Here is a 23,744-nt window from a genome sequence, read left to right as displayed (position 1 = left end):
ATGCTAACAATGCTAACCACGTTGATTAGCTAACTTTTAGTTATGCTAAAAATGCTAACAATGTTAACAATGCTAACTATGTTAACGATGCTAACCAGGTTGATTAGCTAACTTAGCTAATCATTTTTAGCAGTTATGTTAACAATGCTAACTATGCTAACTAGCTAACTTGCTACTGAGGACTTTTATTATGAAACATTTGTTGATAGGGTATCCATGGCTGCCACTATCAGGAATAAAGAAGTTACTGTAATAAAATCATGTTGGTTGCTATGGAAACGTTCATAAACGCTTAATTTTGATGGTTGCTATGTTGGTTGCTAGGTACATGGAGGTCTCATGTAGTTGACTGGAGGCATAGTTGATGATAACTGACAGTTGGAATGGTTGAACAGTTAAATAGTTGAGTAGTTTCAATGGTTAAATGATTTAATAGTGTATTATTGCAGTGAGGACTTTTATTTTGAAACAGTTGTGGAAAGAACATCTCCTCTCATAGCACTACTTACTAGTTTTGCTGATTCTACGAACAGTTGCACTCATTGATGTACTTACTACACTTATTGACGCAGTTATCGAGGTTTTGTTTATTGTTGTAAATTGTTGCTGGAATTGCTCTTAAAAGCTTGAAAATGTTTTTTTTTTACTATGTTGTAAGTTAAAAAGCGTAATGCAATGTTGTAATGTAAAAAATACATGTGCATAACTAATATTGGATAAAACAACATGAAGATTCAATCTTCTATGGATTCTTGTGAATGTTTCAGCACCCATATGTTGCATCTACTTATTATACTGCAGCTACACTGCAGCCAGAGGCAAGATTTTTCCCCTTTCAGTATTAATCATTATTTTCAGGATAATAAACTTTGGTCCTTGTCTTGCCTTGCTGTAGTTCGAGCAACTCTGATTGACTGACCAAAATAACAAATCCATCAGTCCTTAGTGCCTAAACCTATCCAACCACGGAAGGCAAAACGCAATATAAACCAATCAGAAGCAACGTAAGGCGGGTCTTGGCATTGAGCGCGGAGCCCCACATTTAAAACGTTCTCCTGCTTGCTAGATTTTGATCACTGTTGATTCGCTGTTTGAGTTTCCAAGTTAACATGTAGCCTACTGTTGTAAGGCTGCTATAAGTCTATCATTGTCCTATATTTGTTGCAGAGCTGTGTAACATTTATTTTCCTCTTCTCTTGGTCAGTTAACACTTGAAAAAAATCTCACGCTTGCCACTTTCTGAAACTTGGCAGCCCTGCAGTCTAGTGCTTCAGATTATATCCAGTGGTGTATCTAGCCCAAGTACGTTCAGGTGGCATACACACAACAATCCGTTTTAATGTTTTTATGTTGACAACAAGTCATGTTGTACAGAAACACGATAGTAGTTAATTTCAGTGTGCTAGTGATTTAGTTGCTATGTGTTTTCAATAGGTTATAATGGGTCAACAAGCTAACAAGCTAACTCTACCGTTAGTAAGTAAGTAAGTAAAATTTATTTATAAAGCACATTTACACACAGCATAAGCTGACCAAAGTGCTGTACAGTGAAAGACTAAAAAAGGACACAAAATAATACAAAGTAATACAAAGAACATTTGCTAAAACATAGGTAGTGAAATAATAACATTCAAGACAGGACAGGACAGGGCACACAACACAGAACATATGGAGAAGAAACAGAAGTTAGAGAGCTTACGTTAACCTACAATGATCTATGTGTCACATTTATGTCGCATATAAACAATAAACCGTATCAAAAATAAACCATTAAAAGTGGTCAAGAAACCTTAATTCACATTTAATATTTCCAGTTACGACCCCCAGGGCCGCCGCCATTGTTTTCTGATTTTTTTGTTACTGCCACCTCTGTGTACAACGCAGGCTTCTGATTTGCTCTGAGTGGTTCACATTTGCATAAAGATTCTATGATGTCATGATCACAATATTAAGTCTATGGCGAAATTTTAATAGTTTTTATTTAATAGTTCAAAAAGTATAAAAGTTACAAAGTTGAAAAGTCATACCAACCCGATCCATTAGATGACCTACGTTACAGAGTTTGAATGAAGTTTCTAAGTTAAACGGTTGAAGAGAAATTGCTTGCAGAAAAAGTGGTAAGCGGAATAATAATAAGAGGAATAAGAAGTCTAGGAATAACAGTACAGTGCATTTTCATGCACTGTAATAAAACAGAAACAGAAACATGTTTGCAACACATTTTATAGTGTTGTACATTTGACAATAGGTCACAGATGTTGTCCCTCATCAACAGATGTCAGGTAAGTCTGTGAGGTTTCAGGGCTTAACATTTCAAAACCAGAGAAGATATCCATGTGTACGTCATAACCAGTACGTGACGCAATCCTCTCTCCCCCTCTAGCACCAGTGAGCTCCCCTGCTCCAGCCATACCGTGACCACCAAACCAAGCTACAACACCTCTCTGCTTCTTTCAGTGCGCCAACTTTGTCATGAAAACTAGAAATACATGTATGGCTGTAATGATTAGGCACTAACATTGATTATGAATCAATTCATAATTGAATTATCAAGCACTTTGGAAACCTTGTGTTTGCTTAAATTGTGCTATATAAATAAAGTGGATTGGATTGGATGAAAATTTGTTTATGTGGAATGTTATTCTTGAAGCATCAAAACAGTGTTTGTGTTACTCCATGTAAATATCGAATAACATGAATATCAAACCTTCACTGAAAATTTCATCGAAATCCATCCATAACTTTTTGAGTTATCTTGCGAACGAACAAACAATTGAAACAAACAAACCCCAATGAAAACATAACCTCCTAATACATACACACACATACACACACACGCACACACACACACACACACACGCACACACACACACACACACACACTCACTGGGATTCAGAGTGTGGTGGTTCACTGCTGAAGTTTGGAGGTTGAGGGAGGGACACATCACTCTTCATAGACACACAGCTGGGCACTGGAGATCGAGGTCTGTGTGTCTCTGATCTGGTAACACAAAGACAGAATAAATCAACACAACCGTTAGATTCACTTACGCTGCTTTTATAGACTGCTACAGTTGACACAATAAAACAACAACCGTTCAGTTACACTGACTTTTATAGACTGCTACAGTCTTTGAAAGGTGCCAGAGGGGCAAAGATACACAGACACAGACACACACAGACACAGACACAGAGGGAGACATCACTCTTCATGGACACACAGCTGGGCACTGGAGATGGAGGTCTGTGTGTTTCTGATCTGGTAACACAATGACACAATAAATCAAAAACCGTTCAGTTACACTGACTTTTCTAGACTGCTACTTTTTTATGACGAGGGCACGTGTTCTACCACCTGCTGACCAGTGCATTATTTGAGAAGCCAGAGGGCCATTTTGAAAAAATAAATGACACACACACACACACAAACTTTTAATAAGACAACCATCTTAAAACGTCTTCATGCCATCCCTCATCGACTCTTCACGACTAAAAACAGGAGTTTTCCATGCTGAAAGTTTCCTATAGTCAAGACATGGGGGACTACTTGGTAGAGCCCGACCAGTTTATCGACCAATAATAGGCATTTTCCAAACTGTCTGCATTTAAAACAGCCTGTGTGTGTGTGTGCTAGGGTGTCACTATTTTACAAATCCTCGAGTCAATTAGATTTATTTTTTAATTCTAAAGTCACGCCTTTTCCTGTTCTGTTTCGGGAGGCTTTTATTTTGAAAGCCTTTTTAATTTTTAACCCATTCCAACCGTGAGGTTGTAAACAAAACCAACATTAAATATAGACATGAACATAAACTGCAGAGGGTCATCCCAGTGCTCAGATTGAGATAAAGTTTGTGAACGGTGCTTGAACCAACGGTTCATGAACTTTGGATGGGTAAAAATATAATGATACAAACAAAGCAGGTCCATGGCACTTAGTCAAACGAAAAAAATAGATAGAATTAAAAAGCCTTTATCAGGTATGGCTTAAGTCATATTAATTGAAAAATCGCACAAGCCATATGTTTCAACCCAGAGTGGTCTTCTTCAGGGCAACGCAGATGCCTACTGGAACATAGTGAAATGAAACAACACAGAACGATAATTCGATTGTTTGAGCACACTCCAAAGAGACCCAAGGTTAGCATCCATGGAACATGTATTTATCAATGTGCATTTCAAGCCTTAAAGTAATTTTGGACCGCAACTAGATCACGTGAAAAGTTGAGTAAGCTAAGTTAGTGTAAGGCTAATTGACGTGAATGGACGGCAAAATACCTTCACACCCATGATTTCAGAGTAGCAAGAGGGGCTCTAATTTTGGTCGGTTAATGTGATTCTTTTTTTTTTAAATTGCTGCAGCCTAAAATTAGAAGAGTGTTGACACAGTTCAACATGTGTGTGTTTATTTTTGCTATTGGCATTCATGCTGGAATCCTGACAACAATATGTTGAGTGAAACTGGACAGGCCATAATAAATAAACAGGCCTCTCCAACACTGTAATCAGCAGCACAGGTGCTCCACAGGGAACGGTGCTCTCTCCAGTCCTGTTCACCCTTTACACGTCTGACTTCTGCTACAACACGGAGTCATGCCACATGCAGAAGTTTTCAGACGATACTGCAATTGTGGGATGTATCAGGGATGGGCAGGAGGAGGAATACAGGAGCCTGGTGGAGGACTTTGTGCAATGGTGCAGACTCAACCACCTACAACTCAACACGACCAAGACCAAGGAGATGGTGGTAGATTTCAGGAGGTCTAAGCCTGCTCTGCTGCCAGTCACCATTGAGGAGGTCAATGTGGAGGTGGTGAACACATACAAGTACCTGGGCGTACATCTGGACGATAAACTGGACTGGTCAGTCAACACTGAAGCAATATACAAGAAAGGGCAGAGCAGGCTGTACTTCCTGAGGAGGCTGCGCTCCTTCAATGTCTGCAGCAAGCAGACATTGAGGGATGCTGGGCGACTAGACAGGCTGGTAAGGAAGGCTGGCTCTGTTGTGGGAGCTGATCTGGAGTGCATCACTTCAGTATCAGACAAAAGGACCCTGAACAAGCTACACAGCATCCTGGACAATGACTGTCATCCACTCTACAGCACTATCATACAGCAGAAGAGCTTGATCAGCTGGAGACTACGCTCCTTGACATGCACAACAGACAGACTGAGAAAGTCATTTGTACCCAGGGCCATACAACTGTACAATGCTTCACTGAAGGGAAAAGGAGAGTTGGACTTCTATGCATAGTATATCTGCACCTCCACCCTCTTATACACTTACATGGCATGGCTTACATGTCTACCCTCATGTCTAACTCTTATATTATTACTATGTTAAGTTTATTTTAATTGTCCATATATTTATACTAGTACTGTTATTATTATTACTATGCTTACATTTTGTACTGTACATATTTATTACTGGTCACTAGAATTTAATCTTGCACTGTTGCACTGTTGGACTTATTTGCACTACCAACTTGACACACACCTCAGACTGGATCACAGTACCAATCCTCAGTACATTCATGCATACCTTATCTATAGTATTCTACTGCTCCTTTAGTCATGTTGATTTGTTGATTTGCTTTTTAATTTTCCTGTTTACATTGTTTACATTGTACTGTATGTTGTGTGTGGTGTCTTAAGCTGCTGGGACCTTGAATTTCCCCTTGGGGATCAATAAAGTATCTATCTATCTATCTATCTATCTATCTATCTAATAACCTCTGACTAGTTCTGACGACCCCTCATCTGGTGCTTTATCTAAAAGTCACTATCGTACACCACTTAAAGCACACTGCACTACTGACCAAGAGAAACCTGGTCAGAAATCGGAGGCGAGTTGTTTATGTTATCTTAAGAGCGCATGATCATCAGTGACACAACACACCCTGCTTCTCTCATCCACAGGAACACGCACATCCATGCAAAACATTACATGATTACAATGGGAAACATACAGTATAATAATTGTTGAAGGAGTTCTGTACTGATACGGAACTACTGAGGTGCCCAAACGCGGGTGGTGGCTATGGCTGACGCGCTAGATGTTGCCTAAAGTCCGTGGCTAAACTACACTGTTGGCTTACTGTGAATTAAAGCAAAACGCCTGTAAACGGTCTTCAAGTTGAATCAAGGTGATCCATTTATTCCAACGAGTCCAAATACATCAGCAGGTACAGTAGTCACACAGGCCGTTAGCATTGCCTTAGCGGTCAAAACCCTTTGCCCTTCCGGGTAGGACACCTGACCAACAACACATCAGTTCCTACCTTTATACCTGACCGAAAGTACTAAACATGCGCCACCCAGTGGAAAACAAAAACATAACATCCAAGAGAGACCATACATTTTGGCTCCTACACACCGGCCCCTAATTGATGATGGCAGGAAGACACAGCAATTCAAATAAATGAAAACAAAAAAGGAACCAAAATGTAGGAAACACCAAGTGATAAGTACAATGTAATAACACGTTCAGAATCATACTCCATGAACTAAGCAGAGTTTGGTCACAGGTCTTTCAATGACGTTGGATTTCGTCTGCAACCTGACAGATCGCACCAGGCCATGCCTATCAGGAAATACCCCTAGCACTCTGGCAAGGGGCCAAGATCCACGGGGGGCAGAGGCATCCATGATGACAACTATGTCTCCAGCTTTCAGACTCCTCCTCTTCTCATTCCATCTCTGTCGTTCTTGGAGCAGTGGCAAATATTCTCGGACCCATCTCTTCCAGAACAAATCCGCGACATATTGCACTTGTCTCCATCTTCGTCTAACATACTGGTCATGAGGCTCGAAGACTCCTGGTGGCATAGCTGGCTTTCCCTTTAGCAAGAGCAGGTGGTTGGGTGTGAGCGGTTCTAGATCAGTTGGGTCGTCTGAAAGCTTGGTAAGAGGTCGGTCGTTCAAAATAGCTTCCGCCTCGCAAAACACTGTATGCAAGGAGTCATCATCCAGTGTCTGCTGACGTACCACTGAACTTAGGACCCTTCTCACCATGCGGATCATCCTCTCCCAGACGCCACCATGATGTGAGCCTGCTGGTGGGTTGAAGCTCCAGCGTATTCCAGCTTGTGAGAGGACTCCTTCAATCCGCTGGTGGTTGAGCGCAGCCATCGCTTCTTTCAGTTCCCGGTTTGCTCCAATGAAGTTGGTACCGTTATCTGAGATCAGGTGAGTCACCTGCCCTCTTCTGCTTATGAAGCGCCTCAGAGCATTGATGCAGGCATCTGTTTCCAGGGAAGCTGCCACCTCCAGATGTACCGCTCTGCTGGCTAAGCAGGTAAATATGGCTCCATACCGCTTGCAAGTTCCTCTTCCTTTCCTTACTTCCACAGGACCGAAGTAGTCTACCCCAGTGTTGGTGAAGGGGGGTAAGTCTGGCTGGACCCGCACCTCTGGAAGATCCGCCATCTTTTGTTCCAGGAGACGTCCATGGTAACGTTTACAGAAAGTGCATTCTGAGATTACTTTCCTGATAGCTGCATTTGCTTTAGTAATCCAGAACTTCCTCCTCACAGATGACACTGTGTGTGCACGGCCAGCATGACCTAGGCTTTGATGGACATGCTTGAGGATGAGTGCTGCGAGGTTCTGCCCTTTGCTGAGGATAATAGGGTGTTTGGACTCCTCTGGCATTGCTCCTCTACTCAGCCTTCCTCCAACTCTTACTAGGCCATCGACCAAGACTGGGTCAAGCCTGTACAGGGGACTTTGGCGACTCACTGCTGCCTTTGCGGAGGACAGAGCAGCAATCTCCTCCTTGAACTGCTGCTGCTGGGAATAGCGCACTACTGCATTCTCTGCCTCCAGCAGATCGTCTACTGTTAGGATGTTACCCCTGGGTGTCACAGTGAAACTTTGGCCATCAGCTGTACTCGACTGACTTGCCACAGGCCCCTTCAGCTGTTTTCTCCAGCGAGCCTTCTCCAATAGAATGGCCTTCAAACGTAGAAACCAAGCAGCTGCTTTCTTGAGCCTCTTCCAGTCAGAGAAATAGCTAATGAGCTGGGGCCTCATTTATAAACGATGCGTACGCACAAAAGAATGCGTACGCCACCTTCTACGCACGCTTTGTTATTTATAAAAACTGAACTTGACGGTGAAATGTGCGTACCTCCACGCAAGCTCTGACCCATGCGTACGCACATAAAACGGAACAGGAAAAAGTGCGACCTCGAGAGTAAACAGGGAGAATGACCTGAAATTGGTTCAGTAATCGAAGTGTAACACAAACAGAACATCACGTTGACAGTGTTTAAAATATAAAATGCGATTGATTGTTGTTTGGAGAGTTGTACAAAATGCCAATGCTATTTGAGGCAATAAAGACAAATGTGATATACGTTGGATGTTTTTTGTAATTGGCTACGTTTTGTTAATTAATACAGGTGGATAAGTAACCAAATCAAGTAATTAATTAATACTGTTCATACGCTACCACACATGTTGCTTGTTAGGTTGCCTACTCTGTAAACGGTATATAAAGGGATTTGCCGTGCTAGGTCTTATGATGCACTATGGCGTATTTAGCATTGCTGGAAGATGTGGCAAATGGAAGAATAAGGAGAGAGCGTGTTTTCAGAGACCAACAAGATTTGTTGGCCAATGATGATGAATGGCTCATGAGCAGATTCAGATTGCCACGAGCTGTCCTCTTACAGCTGATCGCGGAGTTGGGACCATTGTTGGAGAGGGGTACCCGCCGGAACCATCCCATCCCGGTGTCGCTGCAAGTGCTGACCTGCATAGGCTTTCTAGCTACTGGGACTTTCCAAAGAGAACTGTCTGACCGGTCGGGAATCTCTCAGCCAACCTTCAGCCGCATTTTGCCAGACGTGTTAGGAGGTGTAATTCGTTTATCGCAAAACTACATCCAGTTTCCTTACACGGTGGGTGAACAGGCAAATAAAAAAGCGCAATTTGCAGCTAAGTCCGATTTCCCAAATGTGATCGGTGCTATTGACTGCACTCATATTGCTATACGGGCACCGAGTGTAAATGAATTTGCCTACGTCAATAGGAAGCATGTTCATTCACTTAATGTCCAAATTGTATGTGACGCGGACATGGTGCTCACCAATGTTGTTGCCCGGTGGCCTGGTTCAACCCATGACTCATTTATACTGAGAAACAGCAGCGTTGGGCGCAGGCTGGAGGCTGGAGCTGTGCGCGATGGCTGGCTTCTGGGTGCGAGTGCGTACATTTGTAACCATACCTCAATTCTTAACATTCAACCCTTTACTCATTCAGTTTTGTTGTATAGGTGACAGTGGTTATCCGCTGAAACAGTGGCTTCTCACGCCATTCATGAACCCCCAAACGCCTGAGGAGACCCATTACAACTTGCGTCACAGCCAGGCGCGCGCGGTTGTGGAGCGCACCATCGGTCTCCTGAAGGGCAGGTGGCGTTGCCTGGATGCCACGGGGGGGGCCTTGTGTTACAGACCCGATAAGGTGTGCAAGATTGTAAGGGCCTGTGCTGTGCTGCACAATGTGGCACAGCTACGAAATGTGCCTGCACAGGTGGAAGAGGTCAACCTTGCTCTCGACCCCGATCCCCATCCCCAGGCATTCCACCCCAACGCAGGAGCCCTGCGCCAGCGCGAGGAGGTGATGCGCCGCTTGTGAATAATAAGGTAAGGACAGGAATCATTAGCATACTTTTGAACAAATTCTTTAATGTTGGCATTTAGTTCAGACAACTCATTTTTTATTTCTCTCAACTCGCGGGCGACCTCCCGGATGGCTTCCACGTGTTCCCGCTGCACCTGCAGTACTGCATCAGTTAGGACCCGGGCACTGGTGGCTGGTCGCGGAGTGGCTGCAGGTGGATCAGAGGCCGTGGAAGGACTTGGGACCTCCGCTGCCGCAGCCGCAACATTGGCCTCACTAGAACACCCAGCAACTATAGAGAATTTTGTTGTTAATAATAATAAAACAATCAAATCAAGGTGACTTTTTCTGATTAATTTCACACTCATTTCAAAGACAGGGTAAAGGTACATGTGGGGTGGTTCCTTGATACATATCTATGAAGAATGTATCTTGCGGACAAACAAAAAAACAAATACATATAGCCTACATACCCGAGTCCTCGGCTGTCTGTGGCCCGACATCAGTGTCACCCTCCTCCTCACGCACAATTCCGCTCAGGAGGGTCTCTCCTATGATTCCAGCCAGTTTCTCGTCCAGCTGGGTCAGTTCTGGCTGTCCTTTTCCCCCGCCCGTTGCACGGACACTTTGGCGGTGTGCTGCGATCCGTTTTTTGGCGTCCACCTTAATGTCGGACCATTTTTTTTTAATTTCCACTATAGTGCGGCCTTGAGAAGCTGCGGCGTTGACCGCATGGGCCACATGCTCCCATTCGCAAGTTTTTTTGGCGTTTGTTATTCCCGAACTATGTCCCCCAAACAAAACTCGTTGACGCTGTTCAACTTCGTTGACTAGAACTTCCACCTCACAGTCGGTGAAGTTGCGCTTCTTTGTCTTTCTGTCGCTTTTCGCCATATTCTCCACATATATCAATATTCATTGAGGGCGTTTCGCTGAATATTTATAAGCAATTATGGGTGTGTCTTGAGGTACGCACAGGTGCCGCAACTTTGAAGTGGATTGTGATTTATAAAGGGTAATTGGCGTGGAACATGCGTGCGCACGGTTTTATGAATCAGAATATTTTTTTGCGCACGCACATTCTGAGTTTCGAGCGTACGCCATTTTCTGGCGTCAATCCTGCGCAAAGTTTTATAAATGAGGCCCCTGGTCAGTTGGTGTAACAGCATTGCACACGTTGATGGCATTCGTGGCTGCCTCTCTCTTCACCTCCTTGTCCTCAGCACTCAGGGAAACATCAAAGACATTGTTAGGCCAGTCCTCCTCACGCTTCCAAAGAAATGCAGGCCCTTCCCACCACCTACTGGTCTTCAGGAAACCTGCCACCCTCAATCCCCTTGACGCGTCGTCAGCTGGATTGTCTTTGGAACCGACATGCCTCCATTGCTTTGGTTCTGATGACTCTCTGATAGTGGAAATCCTGTTGGCCACGAACGTGTGAAATCTCTTATCCTCATTCTTAATGTACTTGAGGACAGAAGTACTGTCCGTCCAGAAGACAGAATCCTCGAATGTCCACTTCAGTTCTTCCTTCAGCATGGAGTCCATCCGCACAGCGAGAACTGCTGCAGTCAGTTCAAGCCGGGGAATTGTCACTGCCTTCAGTGGTGTTACTCTGGCTTTGCCAAGGAGAAAGGAGACTTGTACTTGACCTTGCTCATTCAACATCCTCACGTATGTCACGGTCCCATACCCAGCTTCGCTGGCGTCGGCAAAGTGATGGAGTAGGGCTCGAGCAACCTTGCCATACGTCGCTGGATTGACACACCTGGATATCTTGAAGGTGTTGAGCAGGTCCAAGTCCTCCAGCCATGAGTTCCACTGGCATAAGATGTCAGGTGGCAAGGAATCATCCCATCCACCTCCTCTCCTGCATAGCTCCTGTAGCATGATCTTAGCAGGTAATGTGACAGGGGCCAGGAAACCCAGAGGGTCATACACTGAACTGATGGTGGACAACATACCACGTCTGGTAAGTGTCTGTTGCTTCAGTTCGATCTTGAAACGGAATGAGTCAGTTTCCACGCACCAGAGTAGACCTAGGGCTCTCTCTACTGGCAGATTGTCACGGTCAAGATCCAGTTCCTTTAAATCCTTAGCCCTTCTTTCTGGTGCAATGGCCTGCAAGACAGCACGGCTGTTGCTGACAAACTTCTCCAGGGTGAAGCCTCCCTTCTGACACAGTGCAGTCAGGTCCTTGATGGTCTGAATAGCATCTGCTTCTGTGGCAGAGCTTTTCAAGTAGTCGTCGACATAAAAGTTTTCCTTGACAGATTTGCATACAGCAGCGGGGAATTCAGACTGGTGGTCGTCAGCGGTCTTCCTCAGTGCGTAGCTAGCGCAGCTTGGCGAGGATACAGCACCGAACAAGTGAACGGTCATCCTGTACTGCTGCAGCTCCTGAGTGATGTCTCCGTTCGGCCACCACAGAAAGCGGAGGAAATCTCTGTCTTCCTCTGCGACCTTCACCTGATGGAACATTGCCTGTATGTCACCCATAAACGCCACAGATTCCTCTCTGAAGCGCAGCAGGACTCCCAGTAAGGAGCTTGTGAGGTTAGGCCCCTGAAGCAGCTCTTTGTTCAAGCATGCACCTTGGTAGGTGGCACCACAGTCGAACACCACCCGAAGGGTACCTTTCTTTGGGTGATGGACTGAGTGATGGGGAATGTACCAAACTCTACCAGGTTCACCTTGACGCTTTGGCAGCAGCACAGGTTCTGCATAGTTGTTGCTGATAAGGCCATTCACAAAGTCAGCATACTGATGGTGCAAGCTTGGGTTATTTAGAAACCTTCTCCTCAGGCCCTGCATCCTCTGCTTCACTGCAGCAATATTGTTGGGCAAAGACACCTCTTTCCTCTTGAGCGGCAACTTCAGGCAGTACTTTCCATCCTGCAGTTTTGCTGACTGGTCCATTGTCTCCATAAACTTGAGGTCATCTCTAGACATTTCCTTTTCCTCCGAAGCCTTTTCCGTGAAGTCGTGGTTGTATTGACTCACAAGCATCTGTTCAAGTATTTGAAGTGAGATGCGGTTCACTGTGGCGGAGGGTGTTGGTGCGCCACTGCTTCCACTCAGAGGACCGTTTACGGACCGACCTAAGACTGAACGAGTCGCAAACGGACTGTTATCGCGGCTATTGATGACCTCCCAGGGCTCTAATAGTCTGGGTGCGTTGGTGCCAATCAACAGGCCAACATCCGCCTTCACATTTGGGATGTGCACCTTTGACAAGTGGGGCCACCTAGCCAGATCCTTAGATGTGATCATGTTTTCCACAGTGACAGGCATTTGCTTCTGTGTGAATACCTCGGGCAGGGGATAAAAGTTGTCACTGTTCATCTCTGAGACCTCTAGACCAGAGAGGGTGTACGCAGCAACGGCCTTTTGTTGTCCCATTGTCCTCAACAGGAGGCTGGTTTTCTTGCCTGTAAGATTGAGTTTTTGCATGAGGTGTTCAGAGCAAAATGTAGCTGAGCTACCAGGGTCTAGAAAGGCATAAGTTGTTATGATGCGGCTTCCTTTGGCAGACTTCAGCTTCACAGGTAGAATGGACAGTACACACTGGTCTCTACCGGCCCCTGCATGCGCACATATATCGCTGGAGGACTGCTGGGTGTCAGCAGAATCCTTGGACTGTTCTGGGGTCTGCTGCTGTTTAATATGAAGCACAGTTGGATGAGCCTTTCCACAGATCTGACATGTCAAGCGCTGCTCACAGTCTTTGCTCATGTGTCCAGTGCGCAAACAGGCAAAGCAAACTCCCTTCTGCCTCAGGAAAAGAATTTTGTCCTTGTGCTTCTTGCCTCTGAACTGCCTGCATTCCTCCACCAGATGGCGACGATCACAGCACAGGCATTTCACTTCCTCCTCATCCTCATCCTGAGTCTGGTCCTGGCCTTCATCAGACACGTCCGTCGCAGCAACAATGTTTCCCTTTACACTGCTCCTAGGCTGGGGCTTGAACTTTGACGGTGGCTTAGTCATAGGTGAGGCGGAGGGTGGATCCTGTATATCGCCAAACAAGGGGTCAGACAGAATTTTGACACGTCGTTCAATGAACTGCACCAGGTCAAAGATGTGAGCTCGGTCATGCGTTTTCTCCATAATGTCATGAGCTGTAGTGCGCCACTGTTCTCTCATGAGCAGCTTTGAGAGAATGGTCCTCATGTTTACAGGCATGTCCAGTTCCTGTACATAGCTCAGCTCATGCATGACGTTACAGCAGCCACGTAAAAACAAAGAGTAGGCCTGCAGTGCCTTCATATCCTCTGCTTTAACAGATTGCCAGGCCAAAGCCTTGTTCATGTAGGCGGTTGCCAACTTGTATGGGTTGCCGAAGTGCTCAGTGAGGAGGCCCTTTGCCACTACATAGCCATGCTCGGGCACCATATGCTGGCAGCTGCGCACCAATTCCTGGGGCTGACCCGTGGTGAACTGCTCTAAGTAGTAAAGGCAGTCTCCTTTGCCAGCCTTACTCTCCACACCCTGTTCGAAGGCCTTCATGAAGGGCCGAAACTGGAGAGGGTCACCATCGAACACTGGTATCTCTCTTGATGGTAGAGATGAGATGCGTTGTTCATGGACCAAAGCGGCTGTGATGTCATTTTGCCTTTGCATGATTTCCAGTAGGTCCGGTGAGCTTGCTGTGTTGTGTGAGGCATTAGTGATGGGAGACAGTTGCACAGGCCTCACCTGCTGTGGTTGTGCAGCCCTTACATGCTGTGATTGTGCTCCATGTGGTAGCTGAGGCATAGTGTATTGTTTCAGAACGTCATTGCACCACTGCTCAGTCTGTTTCCTGCATGCTTCTGTAGACAGTATGTTGCTAGGTGGTAGTGGGCCTTTGGCAGAGAGGTGTGTTGTTTGCTGTGGTAGAGCAGGTTTAAATTCCATTGCACTGGGATTAAGATTAGCCACTTTCACCTTCTCCTTCTGCAAATAAGAATTCGTGCCATCAGAGGGTGCTGCTGAGTGACTCCTTCCATCAGAGGCATGCAGCACTGCTAGCTTAGCTTCTGATGCCGCCAAGTCAGCATCCAGATCAAGCTGCTCCCTTCTCCTCCTCAGCTGTAGCTCCTGCTCCTCAATGGCATGTTTCTCCTTTAAAACAGCTTGTCGAGCAACCAGTGCCGCTCTGTCTGCCTGGGCCAGCTTCCTGGCTGAGCGTGTGCTTGACCTGCCACTATTACCACTTCGATGTGACCTTCTGCTAGCCACATTGGAAATGCTGTCATTTGGGTTAATACCAGTGCCACGTTCAACATTTTCATTTACAGCTGTAACCGCACCATTGCCATTCACAGGTACACTTGCATCAGCATCATGCACAGCCTTAACCTCAACATTCACATTCACAGGCCCCCTATCAGTATCAGCAGCAGCATTATTTTCAGTAGGCAAACCAGCATTGAAAACAGCAGGTAAACCAGTGTGAACATTTTCAGAGCCCTTAGCCAGAAAAACCTTAATTTCAGAAATAGCATCATTGTTTGAGATCATTTTTGCTTTAAACCAAGTAGGCTATCATGCTTTTCTTGCTCTTCAACAGGTAACAAACTCAACAATGACTCATGAATGCGTTTTGCATCATTACAATTCTCAACCAAACATTTCAAAGCCTTTTGTAATTGAGGAATGTCGTGCTTTAAACCGTCCACAGATTTCCTAATTACACTTGCATTGTCCAATTTTAATTTTCTGTCCGCCTGCAAAGTCACAAGTTTATCAGCAAGAGCGTTTGCACGCTTACTTTGCTGATCGCCACAAACAACACTACTAGGTTTACTAGCAGCTATTTGTTGTTTATCACGCACGTCCATTGTGGCGAGAGTTCGAAGGAAAAATACGACAGTTCGATGTAGCCGAAGAAAAAAGTCGGCGTAAAGAAAAATCAAATCAGTAACGCAACGCAAAGTCGATCAGTCAGGCCCGTTTCAAGGAATTTGGGGGCCCTAGGCAAAATGGACTTAGAGGCCCCCCCCCCCGCCCCGCCGCTGCTGATGCACCTCCAACCACCACCAACCCACCCGGAAGACAACACATAGACAGACTGTTTCACACACACTTTATTTTCTGCACAGGTCATTGTCTAATAATTTCACAGCGCACACTATCAGAGAGAACTCTTGGCCATTGTGCAGGGTCATCAGCTATGATAGAGCTTGTAGTACCTTGTGCAGAGGTAACATCAGAGCTGAGAACTTCTGCAGACTCAATTGACATTGAGGCCATGGAATCACTGCATACAGTCTCTCCCATGTCCTCTTCTTCCTCACAAATGAGAGGTGGAGCTGGGAAATATAATATTTTATTTGTCATGTACAGGGTGCATCACATAAGGATAGCCACTTAATCAAATATCTGAAATGTACAAAAAAAATGAGTGATCATTTTATTATAATGTTAGCATATTCATAGAGATCACTAACAGCTCAGAGAGAGAAATGCACTCTACCTTCATCAATGGAGGCATCCGTAGGTAGAGGGCTTAGAAATTTAAGCCAAGTACCTTGAAGGAGAGAGAAAAGATTGGCATGTCAGTTTCTGATTTTGATATTTAGAAGAAATACAGCTGCTTTCACAACTACCAATGCTTAAAACAACCCAAGGTTATGTTTATGTTTAACACACGGAGTTTTACTAGCTTGACATATTTAAACATTCTGCTGTCTGAGTATTGGACAGATGAAGTTGATGTTTTAAAGACGGAACAGCCAGCTTTCGGCTTCGTGCATGTGAATGACGATTTCCACACGAACAAACTGACTGCCACCGCTAATAAGTCCAGTTGAGCTAACGTTACTGTACATATTTTTGTTGCTACATGGCTAATTCATCCGATGTACTAGTAAATGATCACTTACCGCTATCTGTTTTTCTTATCTTCTTCTTCCTTTCACTTCTTTCTTTTCTGGCTTCCTGAGACTCCGCTTCATGATTGCTGGTGTTCATCAGAGATATTTCTATATAGGCCTAAAAAGGACTTTGGTTTCATATTTTCCCGGCACTGGAATCACGCAACTGTCTGAGTGCTGGCTGGCTGGCTACCGTCAGCAACGGGGGAGGGGGCCCCCTGAGGGGGATCCCGAAAATAGCGTCATTGCACTTTTCTGCATTGACCATCACAGAATTTAAAGGGGAACACACAATTTGTCGTTGCATTTTATTCATAACCAGTCGGTGTCTGGGGGCCCCAGGCAAGCTCGGGGCCCCAAGCAATTGCCTGGTTTGCTTGCCTTGTTGCGACGGGCCTGCGATCAGTCCGAACGACGCACGAAATCCCAAAGTCAAATGTCTGCCGGCATTTACACTGATGTTGTTTTTGGTACCCGGGTACTGTGTGCACACAAAATAAAAGAATTAAATGGCCATTAAATATTGTAGCGCTACCATACCCCTTTCGTCGGGCGCCTGTAGTCATCAGCTGATGTTGGCAGCAGCACTCACGTATAGTATCCAATCCACATCGAAACGAAACTCCTTGTCATTGCCCACGAATCCAAACAAATACTCCACAAGGAAGGCTCTTCATGCTCCTAAATCCACAAGCGCAGAAGACTCCGACGTGCGAACTAATTACAAACTATCGCAGGGTTTTGACTAATGTTGAAGGAGTTCTGTACTGATACGGAACTACTGAGGTGCCCAAACGCGGGTGGTGGCTATGGCTGACGCGCTAGATGTTGCCTAAAGTCCGTGGCTAAACTACACTGTTGGCTTACTGTGAATTAAAGCAAAACGCCTGTAAACGGTCTTCAAGTTGAATCAAGGTGATCCATTTATTCCAACGAGTCCAAATACATCAGCAGGTACAGTAGTCACACAGGCCGTTAGCGTTGCCTTAGCGGTCAAAACCCTTTGCCCTTCCGGGTAGGACACCTGACCAACAACACATCAGTTCCTATCTTTATACCTGACCGAAAGTACTAAACATGCGCCACCCAGTGGAAAACAAAAACATAACATCCAAGAGAGACCATACATTTTGGCTCCTACAATAATATTACTAAATGTATCACACAGTGAGTTGTTATTCACCATCATTTGCAATTGGGTAATGACGGAAAAAAGTGATTAAGCAAGAGGCATATGACGCTGAAGCTGACTGACACACTGTCACAAAATGTATTGTTTTTTAATCATCTCCACCTGACAGCTTGTATGTCACAGACACCAGAAGCCTTGCACACATTCACATGTAAAACGACACTGTCATCCTTAAAAGTACTGATACTAATAAGTGTGTTGTGACTTTTTTTTTTTATTTTCAGCTTACTACAATACATTTGTAGTACAGTAATTTCCCGCATAATAAGCCGCATTGTGTATAAGCCGCAGGACAGTGTTTTATGCAAGTTAAAATAAACAAAGTCATATTAACACCATATTACTGTAACTGCCCCCCTGTATTAACCTCCTAGCTGAAGAAATTTAGCAAAATCAATGTATAAGCCGCGGCTAATAGTCAGGAAATTACAGTAGTGGCGCATGCAACACCGTGCAACACTACCGTCCACAAGCTAAGAATTTTGTTCACATAATATAAGGACACCAATAGACAGTAAGGGGAACACCTGGAGTGCAGATCACATAAACATTCACACAAGCACATGACCATTTACACAACTCTAACAGCATTATAAAATGCACTACAAATGCTACCAAAGACAGCAAAGCCAACTGACACAGGTGTTGATGAGAGACGCAAACACAACAGCCCTAAACTGCCCTACCATCGCCATTGCCTTCGCCATCCCTATGACTGCCTTACCATCGCCTGCTGTGGTTCCCTGCCCGAATCTTTGGCCCACGCATCCCAGCGACCCATCACTTTCCGAAATAACTGGATTACTAATGGACAATTTATTCCCTACACTGGACTATTTGAACTTTCATTGTCATTGTAACTTTCAAACTACAAATGACTGTACTGTAACTGACCCAAGGCAGATGGGTTGGGCCCTTGAGTCGTGGATCTGTCTGAGGTTTCGTCCTATATGTATCTCCAATTCTAGGGAGTTTTTCCTTGCCCCTGTTACTCATGGGCTCTCTTTGAATGTCTAACACTCTGTAAAGCGCCATGAGACATGTGTAATGTTTTGGCGCTCTATAAGCGAAATTAAATTGAATTGAAATTGAAATTGACACATTTGTTTCAGATTCAAACAAAAACAGAACAGTGTGAATGTATGAGAATGTGTGGAGCGAGTAGGTCTGAGATCAGGAAACTCACCCTCCACCAGAGTGTGTTGGTGACCCAGGATCAGCCATGTCTTCAGCATTCTTCATGGTCCTAAAGCCATGTGCTGCAGACTCTGGTCTGAGTGTCTCACTGGGACCTGCAGCCTCCTCTCTCTCCTGACAGTTACCCATCCCAGCAGCAGTGAGAGAGTCTCTCTTGACCTGAAGAGGAAATATAGCTTTACAAGTCACAGATGCAGTGTTCCCAAGCAACAGTGGGGTAATCCTTATTATTATTACTAATAGAATAATTGTTAAACAGGCAGTCCATGGGCCAATGCTGTCCAGTGAGCAACGAAATTTGGCCCACCAGATTATTCTGGTAATCCGACTTGTTTTTTTAGCATATTCACCACTCGGACCACTGCTGCTTTGGTCCAAAGTCCTCCTGGCCTTACACTTGTCTACCCTGCTGTAGTGGTCACTACCCTTCATATACCAGAGACATCTGGGAGTGTGATGCTAAAGTGCACAGCTGAGCAATTACAACACTGGGCGTTCAGAAAACATTTTCAATTCATTCAGAATTGAGAGCTGAGGGCACGTGAACAACAACAGCTGAATATTTGTGTTCATTTCTCCTTTGTCATGTAGGTGACGTCTCATTTGTCATGTAACCTCCAGCTTTCAGGTGCACAGAAAAAACACAGACATTTACTTCAGCACGTCACTTTTCTCTGAGTTGAGAAAACAGAGAATGGGTTTAGCAGCTATCCTAGTCTAGCCTACCATATGCCCAAAAGCATAATTTTGTGACTAAACCAACCATGGACGGATTATGAGCCCATGGGCACAGACAGGAAAAGGGCTCAGTTGAGATACAGGGGGGATAAAGGGGCATTTTTGTGAAATGAGACTATAAGGCCTAAAAAGTAATAAGTAAGTAACTGATTCAAGGCAACTTGCTTGATTATCACAAACATAGCATCATTTGTATTATTTGACTGAAGGGCCCCATTCAGATATCAGAGATGCATATCATAATCCATATAGGGCTCTAATATGATATATAACATCACCCATGACACCCATTTGACAGAGGAGCCCTATTCAGTTATTGGGGTGGAGAACACAGTAGCGATTTCAGGCAGAGGCTTGGGATTCAGGGCCCCCTGAGTCCTTGCACCCGGTTGGCCCATTCAGTAGCCTATCAATCCCTGACACCAGCAACAGCCTATCAGAGATGAATAACATAATCCATGGCATAGGGCTCTATTACTGTAAAACATACTGTATCATAGGCTATCACAATTAGAAATGTTTAAATCCAAATAGGCCACTACACCAATATACAACTCTGCAAGTTTATTTGGCATACAACACTCAAAACAAAATTTGGGGAATTCATATAAGCCTCGTTTTTACTTTCTTTTTGTTTTTATAGTTTTGTTATGTAGCCTATGACTCACAAGGTCAGTGTAGGCTAAATGTGTGTGTATAGCCAGCTGTCTGCCAATTTCATCATGGGTAACCAAGGAACAATTCAAGGAAAATCCATGCAACATTAAGCCACCTCTGTTGTTGCTTGTACTGTAGGCCTAGGCATAATTGAGCGGCCACACCAGCATCGCAGTGCACAAAACAATACAGTGTACATCGTCAAAGCCATTTCACACGTCACTGTACGGCCCACATAGGAACTTGTTTTATTTGAAAAGTCGGTCTATGGGACTTAACATTGTACAGTAGCTGCTCTTCGATAGGAACGCAACCTCTTGGGGCGCTGGTTTTCACTTTCCCTCCCTATAGAATATAAGCCTACTCACCATGACGTAGGTCTTTCTAAAATATCAATGTTTCCAAGTCCAACAAAGCCTATCAATTACATCCGTCGTCGAACACAATCCCTGAAATGGCGACACCTTCTCTCAACCTTTCACTTTCGATATCGGCGTTCAAGCGTCACTTACAGTAGCCTACACTACTGTGTTCAGGATATCAGGGACTCATTCTGCAATTTGCTGATGGCACCAGTGTAGTCTTGCTCACGTCCAGCATGGAGCTCAGCCACAACCTCACACTGAACATCAGACACATTTTATTTGTGGATTTAATTCATTATTTGTTTATTACAGCCAACTAAAAGGGTATGAATTATTTGCACGTTGTACTTCAGTTCAGAAAGAAATGGGTGGCCTAAGCCTTATCAAAAAGTCCTATAGGATTTCAATCAGATTGTGGAATCCTCGGAGGGTTGTCAAAAAAAAGTAGAAACTGCATCTGTATCTGTATCTTATCTGTAGTCTTTATATCAGGATTTCTTCCCCAAAACAGCAAAAATACAATATAAGTTGGACCCCCTTCTAACAAAAAAAACTTTTTTTTTGCAAATGTCACAATGTCTTCACAAAATCACACGCTTTGCACTTCCACACGCTTTGCACTTCCACACGCTTTGCTTCAGATCATGATATAGTCCATATACAATCATGTTGTGTATGTATTTTTGCTTCTGAGGGCTTCAGAGACAATATGAAGTAGGCTTCATTTCTGACCTGAGGGATAATTATGTGACTGATCATTACAACTGATTAAATGTGTATAGTATTTAGTTGTCTTTGAAACATTCAAAAATGACCTGGAAATAGAAACAGGGTGTTAAGGAAGAACCATTCTGTCGTGGTTCTGTAAATGGGACCAATGTATGATTTGAGAGCTACATACTGCACATTAGCAACCAACTCTCTGTGCCGTGTCTTGTCCCTGTCACTTGTTATATGTGCTGCAGAACAGGAACCTGCTGCGTATCACTGAGTCAGGCCCGTTTTAAACTGTAACTTTGTTACTTTTAATGCTTTCCTGTATAATAAATATGAAATGAAATGAATATGAGTAGGAATCTGACAGCAGACTCTGTTGTTGAAGGCTTCCAAATGGAGCCGTGTTCCAGTGCAGTTTAGTAACTGATAAACAGTCTTGTTCATGCTGCTGCCTACAAGCACCTGATCTCCTCCCTGAGGACTCTTATCATGATCTAGAGTCCAGATGATCATGATCTAGAGTCCAGAGCAGCCCTCTGCAAATTAGCCACCAACTCTCTAGTTCTGGGTAGGAAAGGCCCAGCAGGAGACATGACGATAGATGTGTTCCAGTCTGGGGTCACATGACACGGGGTTACAGCCAATCAGCACAAGGACAACATTTAACATTCAACCATTTATGTCAAAAGACACTGAAATACTGATTATTGTCCCTGTCTACCAGATGTGAACATGTAAAGGATTGTTACTGAACGGTTTGTGATGATGTTCGTAATATGGCCTCGTCCAAAGACCACAAGACTGCATTGTACTCCTTCGTGTACAGACATCTATAGATGCCAAACAAGTCTAGATGCTTCCGTGTAGAGCGTTTCTTTTACAGCGTAGATCAATAATGTGGTCTTTGCCAATCTTTTGGTTGTCCCTTACATCATATACATTTCTATTTAGCCACAAATAAAGTGAATGCACTTACCTAAAGACCACTTTAACCACCTACTGTATATTCCACCGACACTGTCTGGTGACTTTATGTTCCTGTTATAAAATGTTTTACAGGTAACACCAGGACTAAAGTCCATCATTCAGCCTTGAGTCAATTTCCTTAAAGGAACAGTAGCATGGTGTGTGTGTGTGTGTGTGTGTTTGGAACTGAAACAGTAGCATGGTGTTAGCCTGACTAATGCCAAACCTCATCTCAATCTACAACATTCATTTAAGCAAAAAGCCCCAAGAGGCCGTCGTTGATTATGAAACAGCTAAGGGGCGTGGTTAAGGCACGACGTCACGCGCAAGCAGCACTTCAGCCGTGGATGTGGGCAAGGGAGAGCAGTGCTCAACCACTTTCCCCTCCCACATTCTTCCTACTGGTTGGGGATCAAACCCTTTGGTTACAAGAAGCCCTAACCAGTAGGCCATGGCTGCCCCCAGATCAGTGATCTGACATTTACATGACTTTCATAGCACTTCAGCCGTGGATGTGGGCAAGGGAGAGCTGTGCTGAGCAGCACACCTTTTTCCTGTTGGGGATCAAACCCTTTGGTTACAAGCCAGAAGCCCTAACCAGTAGCCCAAGACTGCCCCCAGAGCAGTGATCTGATATTTACATGACTTTTATAATTCTCCATGGCCCCTCTCTCAGATCTCTGGGCACTCTCTTTGCCAACAGCCCAGACCAGTTCAGCAGGTTGTGAACACGGAAGAGAGTGTTTGTAGATAACTCTGTCAATGGAATAGGACTGTACTGTACATTTAACAATCTCTACCGATATAAAACAACATGCACACACAGTAAACACATACATGTAACACATGTAAAACTATGAGGCTAATAGGCCTACACCTGGAACTGGAATATCAGTGGCTAAGAGACAGATAAAAGATTATACTAAAACGTATTTATTAGGCACTTCAGCCATGGATGTGCTCAACCACTTTCCCCTCCCAAATTCTTCCTACTGGTTGGGGATGAAACCCTTTGGTCACAAGCCAGAAGCCCTAACCAGTAGCCCATGGCTGCCCCCAGAGCAGTGATCTGATATTTACATTTCTTTTATAATTCTCCATTGCCCCTCTCTCAGATCTCTGGGCACTCTCTTTGCCAACAGCCCAGACCAGTTCAGCAGGTTGTGAACACGGAAAGAGTGTTTGTAGATTAACACAACGCTGCCAATGGAATAAGTCTATACACTGTACAATCTCTACTGATGAAGAACAGCACACACAGTAAACACATACATATTCACATGGGACATGATACAAACATACATTTAATAAAGCAACTTACTGTACGGTAGGTTATGTGTGGAGTGTCACTGGCTTGTGTTCCTGGAATCCATTTCCTTGAATCTTCGTCTCTCTCCGAAGAGAACTGGCTGGACTTCTTCA

The 23,744-nt window shown here is 44.4% G+C and overlaps 1 protein-coding gene across 4 annotated transcripts in view; it reads right to left on the bottom strand.

Annotated features, from left to right (window-relative positions):
* The window catches only part of LOC134082629 (NACHT, LRR and PYD domains-containing protein 3-like), a 123,695-nt gene extending 99,951 nt beyond the window's left edge, over nucleotides 1-23,744 (bottom strand). For 2 of the 4 annotated variants that reach the window (XM_062538486.1, XM_062538499.1), the window contains exons 1-3: nucleotides 23,644-23,744; nucleotides 18,869-19,038; nucleotides 2,888-3,001 (exon numbers count right to left, since the gene is read on the bottom strand). In XM_062538486.1, the coding sequence (XP_062394470.1) occupies nucleotides 2,888-3,001; nucleotides 18,869-19,008 (254 nt within the window). In that variant the 5' untranslated portion in view covers nucleotides 19,009-19,038; nucleotides 23,644-23,744. Of the gene's footprint in view, nucleotides 1-2,887; nucleotides 3,002-15,806; nucleotides 15,927-16,090; nucleotides 16,145-16,499; nucleotides 16,972-18,868; nucleotides 19,039-23,643 lie in introns of those variants that run through there. The other 2 variants (XM_062538507.1, XM_062538494.1) reach the window with 2 other exon arrangements.

The sequence above is a fragment of the Sardina pilchardus genome, chromosome 1, assembly GCF_963854185.1.
Source record: "Sardina pilchardus chromosome 1, fSarPil1.1, whole genome shotgun sequence".
Lineage (NCBI taxonomy): Eukaryota > Metazoa > Chordata > Actinopteri > Clupeiformes > Clupeidae > Sardina > Sardina pilchardus.
Note: the sequence above shows the minus strand (reverse complement) of the source record. Positions and strands in the feature narration are given on the sequence as shown.